Source organism: Rhinolophus ferrumequinum, chromosome 10 (genome assembly GCF_004115265.2).
Source record: "Rhinolophus ferrumequinum isolate MPI-CBG mRhiFer1 chromosome 10, mRhiFer1_v1.p, whole genome shotgun sequence".
In the NCBI taxonomy this organism is placed as follows: domain Eukaryota; kingdom Metazoa; phylum Chordata; class Mammalia; order Chiroptera; family Rhinolophidae; genus Rhinolophus; species Rhinolophus ferrumequinum.
This window is the reverse complement of record NC_046293.1, coordinates 55,283,049-55,294,181: the sequence shown is the minus strand read 5'-3', so window position 1 is coordinate 55,294,181 and position 11,133 is coordinate 55,283,049. Positions and strand designations below refer to the sequence as shown.

The window sequence follows — 11,133 nt, the reverse complement described above, 5'->3', positions numbered from 1 at the left end:
CAGAGAATTGGAGTATTGTCTTCTGGAGAACCTGATGGTCGGAACTGGGGATTCGGGGAAGGGGCTCTTACTGCTCTGGGGGCGCCGGCGAGGGGTTCATGGGTGGACAAACTTGCGGAACAAGACGGAATCTGGAAGGGGGACTAACGAGAGAGGCGTGTGCAGAGGAAGGGACCGACAGAGAGGGGGACCCGAGCAGGGGCTGCGTGGGGGCGGGGGCGCGTGTCGACGTCGACCGAACAGCTCGGTATGCAAATGAGATGTAAAGCAGCATGCAGATGAGTGCAGTGTGTGTGTTTTTTCGGCACACTGCTCAGGTCCTGAACCTAGTGGAGCTACGCTCCCAAATCCCGGGCCCGGCTAGGTGACCGGGCCTGGGAACTGAGTCCAGAGGGGCGGATCCGGGCCGTGGGAGCTGTAGTTAGTTAGTTCTACGGGGCAGTTCGCCAGCTGGGTCAGGAGCTGGGGAGGCCGAGGATTGCCGGGAAAGAAGGGTCTGCGTTAGGGGGGCCAGGGTGGAGGCTAGCCCGGGGCGTGCTCCCCTCGCTCCACCTCCGCATGATACAAAAGGGCCTCTGTTCTTGCTACAGCCAGCAGGAAAGGGATCAGGGAGGAGGCCCTTCTACGCTCCCGGGTTTTGTCTGCAAGGAAAACAGACTGTGGCTCGGTGGCTGTCCTCCCAGTCTCGGCAAAGCCCAAGAATCCAGCCAGAGGAACCCTGAGAATCTGTCCCCAGTCCGCAGGCACTGGTGCAGTTCCCGTTTGCTTCACTTCCAGCGGTGCAAGAATCCCACTCCAGCAAACAGTGGGCGGCAGCAGAGGGCCCTTTAAGGGGCGGGGCCAGTGGTCTCCAGGACCGCCTCCTTTGATTTGACTCAGCGCTCGCTACACTGGCTCGCGCCTCCGCCAACCGCTTTTTTTTCCTTCCTGTCTCTTCCCTGGTGACCCCGGAAGTGGAAGTGGGCGCAGGTCGGCGGCCGCAGCGGGGACGGAAGGCGGAAGCAGAGCGTGAGCGGGAGGCGGAGCCGGGGGAGCTGCTCTCGTAGCTCCCCCTGGCCCTGGGCCCAGCTGCTCAAGGGGGAGGAGTTACCGCCGCTGTTCGGTACGTCACCTTCACCCCTTCTATCCAGCCCTGGGTGTCTGTCTCAGGGGCAACCCCAACCTCTGCCCCACGTTTTCCTTGAGGGCCGCACGGTCCCCACCCTTTTATGGCAGCGTGTGGCCCCCCTTTCCTGTCGTTTCTCCGTATTTCCAAGAGTGACCCCAGGACCACACCCTTTGCCGTACCTCCCTCTTTTCCTGATTCAGGGTTGTATCTTTCTGGGGAAGAAGAAAACCTAAGGGGATTTGGAGGAGGGGGTAGGGAGCAATGTTGTGGTTAGTGTAGTATTGGCTTATTGCTAGGGATAATGAATGCCCCCAAAGAACTTGGGAAAACAAGGGTGGATGCAGTAAATATATCCCTAATTTAAGATTATTTAACCCTTTTCTCGGTCCCATCCTTGATCATCCCCACCTTGATATCTTTGTTACAGGCATCTGAACTTACCATGATGGCTGTGACCTAAAATCCTCAGGAAGATCCGGGGTCATGGCCCAGAAGCACCCCGGAGAAAGAGGGTTGTGTGGAGCCCACCACAGTGGTGGTTCCTCCCTCAGGACTTTAGGACCCTCTGTGGACCCTGAAATACTTTCATTCTCAGGACTCAGGGACTCAGCGGGGCCTGCTCCTAATGGAACCCGTTGCCTCACAGATCACTCTAGTCCTAAGTACACACAGCCCCCAAACCCAGCCCACTGGTCGGATCCAAGCCATGGTCCCCCAAGGGGTCCAGGACCCCCTAGAGTTGGAGAGGACCCTGATCAGAGTGAGGCATCTTCAGAAGAAGAGTCAGGAGTGGACCAAGAACTCTTAAGAGAGAAGGAGGCTGGGTACCAGGAGGATGGGAACCCTTCTTTTCTTTCCATTCCATCTGCTTGCAACTGCCAGGGAACCCCTGGAATCCCTGAAGGGCCTTACTCTGAGGGAGGTGATAGCTCTTCTAGCAACTTTTGCCACCATTGTACCTCTCCAGCTTTGGGGGAAGATGAGGAGTTGGAAGAGGAATATGATGATGAGGAACCCAAATTCCCCAGTGATTTTTCACGTGTGCCCAGTGGAAAGAAACCTCCACCCCGGAGACAGCGGCACCGCATTCCAGCCAAGGAGGAAACTCGGGAGGGTGGACGCAGAGATCCCAGGTCCCCTGGTCGACATCGGCTGGGCCGGAAACGAAGTCAAGCAGATAAGCGCAAAGGCCTAGGATTATGGGGAGCCGAAGAACTGTGTCAGCTTGGACAGGCAGGCTTCTGGTGGCTGATTGAACTGCTGGTATTGGTGGGAGAGTACGTGGAAACTTGTGGCCATCTCATCTATGCATGCAGGCAGCTGAAAGGCAGTGACCTGGACGTTTTTCGAGTCTGGGTGGGAATCTGGGCAGGGCGGCTGGGGGGCTGGGCCCAGGTGGTGTTCCAATTTCTGAGCGAGCGATTTTGCTATGGGGCAGGGCTGTTCACGCGTTTTCTTAGGCTACTGGGAGCTTTGCTGCTCTTGGCTCTGGCCCTCTTGTTGGGCTGTCTGCAGTTGGGCTGGCGGTTTCTGGTGGGACTGGGCAACCGGTTAGGCTGGAGGGGTAAAGCTACCTGGCTCTTTTCTTGGCTGGATTCTCCCACCTTGCAGCGTTGCCTGATTCTGCTGAGAGATAGTAGGCCATGGCAGCAGCTGGTAAGAATGGTCCAGTGGGGTTGGCTGGAGTTGCCTTGGGTCAAACAGAGGACTAACAGGCAGGGTAATGCACCTGTAGCTAGTGGTCGCTACTGCCAGCCTGAAGAAGAAGTGGCTCGACTCTTGACTATGGCTGGGGTTCCTGAAGATGAGCTAAACCCTTTCCATGTGTTGGGGGTTGAAGCCACAGCATCAGATGTTGAACTGAAGAAGGCGTATAGGCAGCTGGCAGTGATGGTGAGTATCCTTGCCCTCTGTCCTGTCCCTCTTTTGTTCCCATATTTTATATTTTAATTTTTGGGAGAGTAGAATAAAGAGAAGGCAGAGAAGAAAGTCAGCTTGAAGCTGAAGAGAACTTTAATTCTTAGGAAATGATAAAAGACTTTCCCTTCATTTTAAGTTGTCATGAGATTCTTTTTCTTAATGAAAAGAAATGAACCTGATATACCAGGCAGTGTTGGACTTACCCCAAAATATCCTGATGAAGTCCCTCTGACTAGGGTGGAGAAGAGGCCTAGTCAGAAAACCTGTCAGTTGCTCTCCCTGAACAAATGAGGGTTGTTTGAACACGGGGAAATCCAACTATCTGTTCCAGAAAGGCAAGAGTGGACCTAGTGTGGGAGGGTTCAGGTAGTGCATGTGAGTAATTATTCCAGGACAAGGTGAAAGAAAACAAGCTATTTCAAGACCAGAAACCTAGAGTGGGAAAGGGGAGAATGGAACATAAATCACAGGGAGACAAGTGTATATGTAAGTCATATATGAAAATATGGTTGCTTTTATTGATAAAAAGGGAGTTACAGGTAGGACTTGTAACACCACGTGCTTGAGGGAAATGATTTAATACAAGCATGCAATCAAATTGCTATTAGTTGATATTAGGTTGCTATTTTTAGATGATTGTTACTATTTCTGTACATGTAAAACTATATTATGAATGTACGTAATGTGTGTAAATTGCATCGGAGGCCTGTTTGACTGAATATATGGAACTGGACTGGTAAACTGTCAGTGTACAAATTACCTCAATGGTTGTATGACACCAAAGAGGAATGGGCAACCATGGTTCCCATTAACCATTCAAGGCACAATGAAGTACCAGGCCTATAACTTTACCAGAGGACTAAATTACTTTGGTGGGAAATGCATGTCCCTTAGTAGATAGCCTGGGATATTCTTAGAGTGGGGAACAACTGCTTACACTCAAAATTGTTACTGATAGAGCTCTTTTCTCACCTTCATGTCTTTTAGCAGACATCCTCTCTTGGGGAATATCATTCTTACAAAAATTCTCATTTTCAACTTAGAATAGAAATGATACGAAGTTCCCTGATGCTCAACACACCTGTCCCATACCCTGAAGTTCAAAATTCTCTCTTGTTCTGGGTCAGACTGTGGGCTTCTTTTATAGAACCTCTCATTGTCCTTTTTAGGCCCCCGAGAGACCATGACTAAAAGGCTATTCTATAAGCTTGGGAATATGGGAGATTTAACATCATTCTGCTTATTTGGCATCAGACTAGCTTTATCCCTGTATTTTGGGGGAATGAGGATGGGAACAGTCAGGAAGCTGTAGGAAGAGAGAGTATTACTTGTCTTGGAAAGTGCTGAGTCCTAGCCACTAGACCACCAGGGAGCTATTTGTCTTGGAGAAAAGGCTGAAAAATGGATAAAAAGCCTGTGAGGATCATGATACGCTATTTAATTTCTGGATCAGAAAGGCACACTATTGTAGAAAGTTTTGAGTAGATATGAGAATTTTCTAGTGAGAAAAGAATGAATTTGAGGCTGTAGTATCTTTGGAACTCTTACTTTATGACTGACAATAAATGTGAGGGTTTAGTATGCATGTGCCAGATAGGGTGACCAACCATCTCTGTGTGCCTGGGATTGAGGGGTATCCTGACACATGAACTGCAGTGCTAAAACTGGGACAATCTGAGGTACACTGGGATGGTGGATCACTGTGGTACCAGATGCTGTGCTGAAAACTTCATATGTATTCTCATTTAGTACTCCTGACAAACCTTGATCAAGTACCCTAGGTCGTGTACCTAATAGTGACAGAACTGGTACTTCAACTGAGATCTGTCTGCAGAGCCAGAGCAAATTAATCGTTAAGCTATATTCAATCTCCAAAAGGGCTGTGAAAGAGAACCCTTTGATAATCAGGTTATTTTGACCCAAGATAGGGATAGGGTTGGAATGGATTTGTAGTGAAATCTTTGTCTTGGTAGGTTCATCCTGACAAAAATCATCATCCCAGGGCTGAGGAAGCCTTCAAGGTTTTGCGGGCCGCTTGGGACATTGTCAGCAACCCTGAAAGGCGGAAGGAATATGAGATGTAAGTTGGAAATGGGAATTTGTCAGGTGGGGTCAGTGAATAATCTCCAATAGCAGAGGTCCTTGGACTTGTGGCTGGAGGCTTTCTGAGATGAAGAGAACTGAGGTTGCTTGTCTTTATAGCTACTAGTGGCCTCAAAAGGCCAATACATCTGTCTCCATTTGTCCCTTGCTCAATACCCTCTGATTTACAAAGCCTTTCTTCTCTTAGGAAACGAATGGCAGAGAATGAACTGAGCCGGTCGGTGAATGAGTTTCTGTCCAAGCTGCAGGATGACCTCAAAGAGGCAATGAATACCATGATGTGCAGCCGATGCCAGGGAAAGCATAGGTAGGAAATAGGACAGGAGTGGGACAGCTACAGCTTAGGGATCGGGTAACCAAAGACCTTCACTGTGAGTATTGCTGGTAGTTGTGGAATTCAAATGGTGAGAGAAAAGGGCCTTCGGTTTCCAATTCTGCTATATGGTCAAGAGATTGGGAATTTGAATTAGCATAAGGAAAAAAGTTATTTTTAGCTTTCAGATAGAAGGTTGAGGTCAGGGTGTATGTAGGCATATATAAGAACTGAATGATTATTTTAGTTGCTTCAGCCACATTTGTAATGATGGGACTACAGCAGTGCCATGGGCTTGACAAATTATTAAGGAGTTGTCCTTTTGTTGGGTTGTAGGAGGTTTGAAATGGACCGGGAACCTAAGAGTGCCAGATACTGTGCTGAGTGTAATAGGCTGCATCCCGCTGAAGAAGGAGACTTTTGGGCAGAGTCTAGCATGTTGGGCCTGAAAATCACCTACTTTGCGCTGATGGATGGAAAGGTGTATGACATCACAGGTACACTTCTGTCCTCTAGAATTCCAGACTCATGTATGCTCAAAACTGTTATGTATTGGCTAATTATTTCTCATGCTTGCAGAGTGGGCTGGATGCCAGCGTGTGGGAATCTCCCCAGATACCCACAGAGTCCCCTATCACATCTCATTTGGTTCTCGGATCCCAGGCACCAGTGGGCGACAGAGGTGGGTGATATTTTCCAATAATCTATCCACTATTCCAGTTCTGAATATGGTTTCAGATGATGTGCTGTTTCGGACATGCTGATGTCTCACCCTTTAAGAAGTTTGCTGACTGACTTCTGTATACCTTTAACTGACACAGTATATCTTTAACTTAGGTATAACTAGGTAATACAGGCAACCATTTGACTCTTAATTTCTTTTGCCTCATTATTCTTTTGTTTTCCACCCAGAGCCACCCCAGATGCCCCTCCTGCTGACCTTCAGGATTTCTTGAGCCGGATCTTTCAAGTACCCCCAGGACAGATGTCTAATGGGAACTTCTTTGCAGCTCCTCAGCCTGGCCCTGGGGGCACCGCAGCCTCCAAGCCTAACAGCACAGTACCCAAGGGAGAAGCCAAACCGAAGAGGCGGAAGAAAGTGAGGAGGCCCTTCCAACGTTGACACCCCTTCTCTTCTCTCCTCAAATCAATGTCAGGGAGTCAAAAGGGCTGTGTACAGCACAGGATGGAGTTTGATTTGTTTATTTTTAAATATTTAAAAAGGAAAATTTTAAGCTCAAATTGTTCACTCAGTACTTGTAGGAAGCCCCGGAACCACTCTCCCTCCTCCACCAGCACCCAGGAACTGAATCTTGTCTTCTGACAATACCAAAGAAATAGGGGGTGGCTAGAGCAAAGAACCCAGGGCATGGACCTGGGCTGGACAATAGCTCCCATAATAGTGTGGGAACTGAGTATTTCCTTGGGGTCTGTATGCCTTTGTTGTCTTTTGCTTCTACAGCAGATGACACTTTTCCCTCTCTTTTTAAACAATGAGTCTCTTATTTCTTGACCCATTTCAGGAGGGAGCCCCCTCCTTTACCCCAATATACTAGTTAAAAGACAGAAAAAGAAAGCATGTAGCCCTAATTATAGGCGATACAGAGTTCAGAGAGTGGGAACTCTGAAATTTTCCTCTGACTTTCACCTTGTGGGTAATTGCCCAACTTCATGCTTGTTGCTGCAGGGATGGCCAAAACTAATAATTTTTAAAAAGCAGACTCATGCCCTTTGCCCTTGAGTGAGGGGGAAGGATAAGGGGCTCCTGGCAGCCCCCTTATGATCCAAGGGTTTGTATTTTTTTAAGTTTGTTCATATTTGTATGTACATATTTATTTAAAGCCAGGGGATTATCTTTCTATAAATATATAACTGGCAACCTGTATCTTCCCTCTCTTCTTTGCCCATATAGCTGGAGTTCTTTTTCTCATTTGAGAATCTTTCTGTACTAAGTGTTAGCTGAGAGTGAAGGGCACCTCCTAATGGACTGAGGGAGAGGGGATAAAAAATATCTTAGAGTAAGTCACTATACCATCTTTTTTCCCCATTCTTATGAGGATATCTCCCTACCCTTCCTGCTGACCAAATAGTAGCCATATCTGAAAAAAAAAAAAAATCTTTATTATAAGGAAAACACAGCAAAACAGAACTGGAAGGTGATGGGGTGGAAGATATGGAAAAACGTTAATCACCAAACAAGCTTCCCAAACATGGCTTCTTGCTGTGGAGGAGAGTGATTTGTCCTTTACCTCACTGACTTCCTTGATTCAAAGAAGCCTGCTCGTAGCAGGGCTGGGCCCAGGGAGCCCCATTTCCCAACCTGTTCTCTTCCTGGGAGTTTGGGAAAAGTTGTATAGTTTTCAAGCTTTCAAGATATAGAAGACAGTATGAAGGGAAGGATGTTACAGCCTTTTGTTCCAACGTCGTTCCCAGCCCCATCCCTCAGTATTTATTGATGCCAAAGAGACGAACCCCATGGAATTGGGGCAACTTAGGCAACAGTACGCTGAGCAGTGAGGCTGTGTTGATAAGGAAATGAGCAGCATCATACTTGGTGTAGAAGCTGGCTAGGAGGTAGCTGGGGAGAGAAGACATAGGTTGAGTGAAGTTGGTTTTCCCTGTCCATATTCCTGCCTTTCCAGTGACTTCTATTTTAAATGACCAGTTTTATTGCATGTAGTCCTAGGATATCTGAAAATACTCCAGCATATCAACAGCATTTACTTTGGGGTTGGGGAGATAAATCAGTTAGTGTGTTTTTTAATTGTTAATGACATAGCAAATGACAACTGAAGCAGTTTCAGTCTGTATGACTGCTAAACGAGTCCTTTTTGCTTCTGCTCCCCAGTCAGTTTTCAGAGATTTACATCAGTTCTGGCCTGATTTGTTCACTTCTTTTGAAGTGTAAAGTCATTGGGTTTTACTTGGTTTTCTCAGTTCCTTCTCCATTCTCCAGCCACTAAGGAGGAAGCAAGGAATGCCTGATTACTGCCTTTTACTTTTTACTGTACTCCCTAGATTAAGACCTACTATGCCATATATTCAAAAGGTCTGAATGAATAGTCTGCTTTTTTTAAAGCTTCCCCATGGGCCTTTGTACCTGACTCTTGGAGTATTTCCCATATCTCCCCCTGGACTCACAGTACAATAGGAGAGATGCTGAGGAATTTGCGGGAAGAGGTAAATTGGAGCCCATAGTCCATCTGTTCCCAGTGTGTCAGGAGCCGAGCCTTTCCTTGGTCAGGGGTCTCAAAGGGTGTACCTTTCACCGTATGTAGGAAGACATACATAGCCTGGGAGGAAGGAAGGGGGCAGTGTGAAGGGGCAGAATATAGTCCTTTAGCCTAAGAGTTATGCTAAGAACCCAAAAGGAAGACATATGGCAAATAATCAGGGATTTTCTTTTGTTTTTGGTTGGGAAAGGCCTGGGGTGGGTATAAGATGTGGTTTAGTGCTCACCAAGTTATGGATGACGTTGGTCAGGGTCCACACAACAGGAATGCTGAAGAAGGGGATGCTGAGTAGAACCACATGCAGCAGTCCTACCAAGATGATGTAGGCCAGCCAGATGCCCCTGCTATTCATCACTCGAGTGTTGGGGTTGACTTCGCTGTGTGCCACCCCCACATTCATCCTATCATAGTGAGGGATCAGGCAGGAGTCCACCTCAATTTCCTCTTAAGCTTCTTTGAGTTTGTTCCCCCATACTGTCTCCTGAAGAGCCCAAATCCCCTGAACTATATTGGGAATGAAAGAACATCCCCATCACGCACAAAGGAAAAACTGAAGACTTGGGGAAAAAACCTTAAAAGGCAAGAAGAGGACTCTACATCTTACAGACGTATTATGCTAATCTTTACTCTGATCCTTACACTCAACTGTAACTTGAAGGAGTAAGCCTAGGCTTGGGTTACCTGCTTCAAGGAACAAGAGCAACAGAAGTATCTCACTTTACTTTCCTGAAGAAGTTAGTAAGGAATCAAGAGGTTACATACACCCAGAATTCCAGAAGAGGGTCTTGGGAAACAATCAAGGAATCACTAAGGAGGGGTGAGGGGGTAAAGCTACTACTAATGCCCACTTTTTCTCTGGGGCTTCCCTGTCCTGTCTCTCATCCCCATGGCATGTAAGCAGCCAGCATCCTAATTCCTTCTCTGAAGCACCGGGCCAGGCAAGAATTTGTCCAGGGTTTTTGGATTGAGCTAGGATGAGACCTGAGTCGAGCGACTGGATAGATGGAGCCGTAGCTCCGAGTCCAAGGGCAGCTCTGATTGTCTGAACTTGGCTCTATAAAATCGTGCTAGCTCTAAAGTTGACGATGCCTAATTAGGAAGCAGCTTTTGCCCACCCTTTCCTCAAATTCATTAAACCCTAATATTGAACCTGCCCCATGCTCCTCCCAGCTTCCCTCTCGTTCGTCGGCTCTCCACAGCGCTCCTCTCGGTATTTAACTCACCGCCGCTCCACCCCATCTCCCCCTTCACCTCCCACCATTTTTCCTCAGCACCCTTTTCCAGTCTCTAAGCAGCCCCTACCTGCCAGCTTCAGAAGCCCGTCGGCTAAGGGGGCTGGCGCTCGCTTCTACACCCGCGGTCTCCAGGAAGCAGCCGCCCTCGCCTACCTGCATTCTTCTTATTTGTGAAACAATTAGCGCTGCCGCCACGCATTGGTTGGTGGTCTGCAATGGGGACGTACAATTGGTCGTCGTTTCTGTCGTTCAGAAGGTGCAGAACCCGCCCCTCTCACTGCCACACCTTTTCAGAGAGGTGGGGAAAGCTGTCTAGAGGAGTGAGAATTGACTAATGGGAATAGTTGATGGTTTGAGATGGTAGTAAGAGTGGCAGTGATTGGTCAGCTCTGGTTGTCTGCGCCGAGGCGGGAGCTACTGGAGGCGGAGGCAGCGGGTGGGGGCCTACTGGAGTGTAGGGGTAACAAGATGGCGGCGGAGACGGTGGAGCTCCATAAGCTGAAGGTACCGTGAAGGGGGGGAAAGGGCTGACTTGGACTGTTCTAGGGACTGAATTCTGCCGCGTGGCCTGTGCCTTTTCTTACGTGTTCTCCTTTTAGGATTTTCCACTTTTTTTTCGGCTTCCGGCGTAGTTCTTTTCTTTTGTGTCTCCCTTCTTCCCCACTACGCCTTCCCTAATTTCCCATGCTTCTCACAGCTTTATTGGATCTGTACTTGTTATTTCGGCTTCCTTCTTCATTATTGTGTGGTTCGTCACTTCTTCACTGGGTTGTGTAGGAGCCTTCAACCTGCTTTCCCTCCTTGTTTCTCGTCAAACCTGCATTACGTCAGTGGTCCCCTCCTCTTTCCCCTTGCCGGACCCAGGACCCTTTTTTATTCCCTGGGTTGATGCTTTCCTATCTATTGTCCCAAACTGAGATTTCCGTTAGCAGATGTTGGCACCTTTATGTATTTCTATCTAGGTCTCAAACATGATCCAGAAAATACTTTCACTCCCTTTTTTTAGCTGGGGTTATCCCCCCTGTGCGAGGGGGGCTTTGAAATCTGAGGAGAGGCCTCAGAAGATAGGCTTCCCCTTAGAAACTTGGGGTTTAGGATACCTTAAGAGTTAGTAAAGGCACAGATAGCTCAGATGTAAGTTTTTCGAGTTCTCTCACGCGGTTCTCCGCCGGCCAGCTTCTACCCCCTCCCCCCACCGCCAGAGAGACAACTCATTTGTAA

General features: G+C 48.0%; 3 protein-coding genes across 5 annotated transcripts in view; 2 read left to right on the top strand and 1 right to left on the bottom strand.

Annotated features, from left to right (window-relative positions):
- Window positions 1-178: 178 nt before the first annotated feature.
- DNAJC14 (DnaJ heat shock protein family (Hsp40) member C14) lies at window positions 179-7,426 on the top strand. The gene is made up of 7 exons (XM_033116857.1): window positions 179-1,102; window positions 1,536-3,001; window positions 5,002-5,108; window positions 5,319-5,438; window positions 5,781-5,941; window positions 6,024-6,126; window positions 6,357-7,426. Exons 2-7 carry the CDS (start codon window positions 1,592-1,594, stop codon window positions 6,565-6,567), a joined length of 2,112 nt encoding a protein of 703 aa, XP_032972748.1. The 5' UTR covers window positions 179-1,102; window positions 1,536-1,591; the 3' UTR covers window positions 6,568-7,426.
- Window positions 7,427-7,549: 123 nt separating this feature from the next.
- ORMDL2 (ORMDL sphingolipid biosynthesis regulator 2) lies at window positions 7,550-10,090 on the bottom strand. Its single transcript, XM_033116861.1, has 4 exons — window positions 9,980-10,090; window positions 8,904-9,078; window positions 8,586-8,737; window positions 7,550-8,022 (listed from the first exon to the last, which is right to left on the bottom strand). Exons 1-4 carry the CDS (start codon window positions 10,069-10,071, stop codon window positions 7,887-7,889), a joined length of 555 nt encoding a protein of 184 aa, XP_032972752.1. The 5' UTR covers window positions 10,072-10,090; the 3' UTR covers window positions 7,550-7,886.
- A 217-nt stretch (window positions 10,091-10,307) lies between these two features.
- SARNP (SAP domain containing ribonucleoprotein) overlaps window positions 10,308-11,133 on the top strand; it is a 45,664-nt gene continuing 44,838 nt past the window's right edge. For all 3 annotated transcript variants that reach the window (XR_004424112.1, XM_033116793.1, XM_033116791.1), the window contains exon 1: window positions 10,308-10,416. Coding sequence is in view for 2 of the 3 variants with exons in the window: in XM_033116793.1 (XP_032972684.1) it covers window positions 10,381-10,416 (36 nt within the window). In the remaining variant the exon portion in view is untranslated. The remainder of the gene's footprint in view (window positions 10,417-11,133) is intronic.

Coding starts and splice junctions, on each gene's coding strand:
- DNAJC14 (XM_033116857.1), top strand. CDS start 1,592: ATGGCCCAGAAGCACCCCGGAGAAAGAGGGTTGTGTGGAGCCCACCAC. Junction 5,942..6,023: donor AAAGGTGTATGACATCACAG/GTACACTTCTGT, acceptor TCATGCTTGCAG/AGTGGGCTGGATGCCAGCGT. Junction 6,127..6,356: donor GGCACCAGTGGGCGACAGAG/GTGGGTGATATT, acceptor TTTTCCACCCAG/AGCCACCCCAGATGCCCCTC.
- ORMDL2 (XM_033116861.1), bottom strand. CDS start 10,071: ATGCAGGTAGGCGAGGGCGGCTGCTTCCTGGAGACCGCGGGTGTAGAA. Junction 9,079..9,979: donor CGGGCTTCTGAAGCTGGCAG/GTAGGGGCTGCT, acceptor TCACTATGATAG/GATGAATGTGGGGGTGGCAC. Junction 8,738..8,903: donor CCAACGTCATCCATAACTTG/GTGAGCACTAAA, acceptor CCTTCCTCCCAG/GCTATGTATGTCTTCCTACA.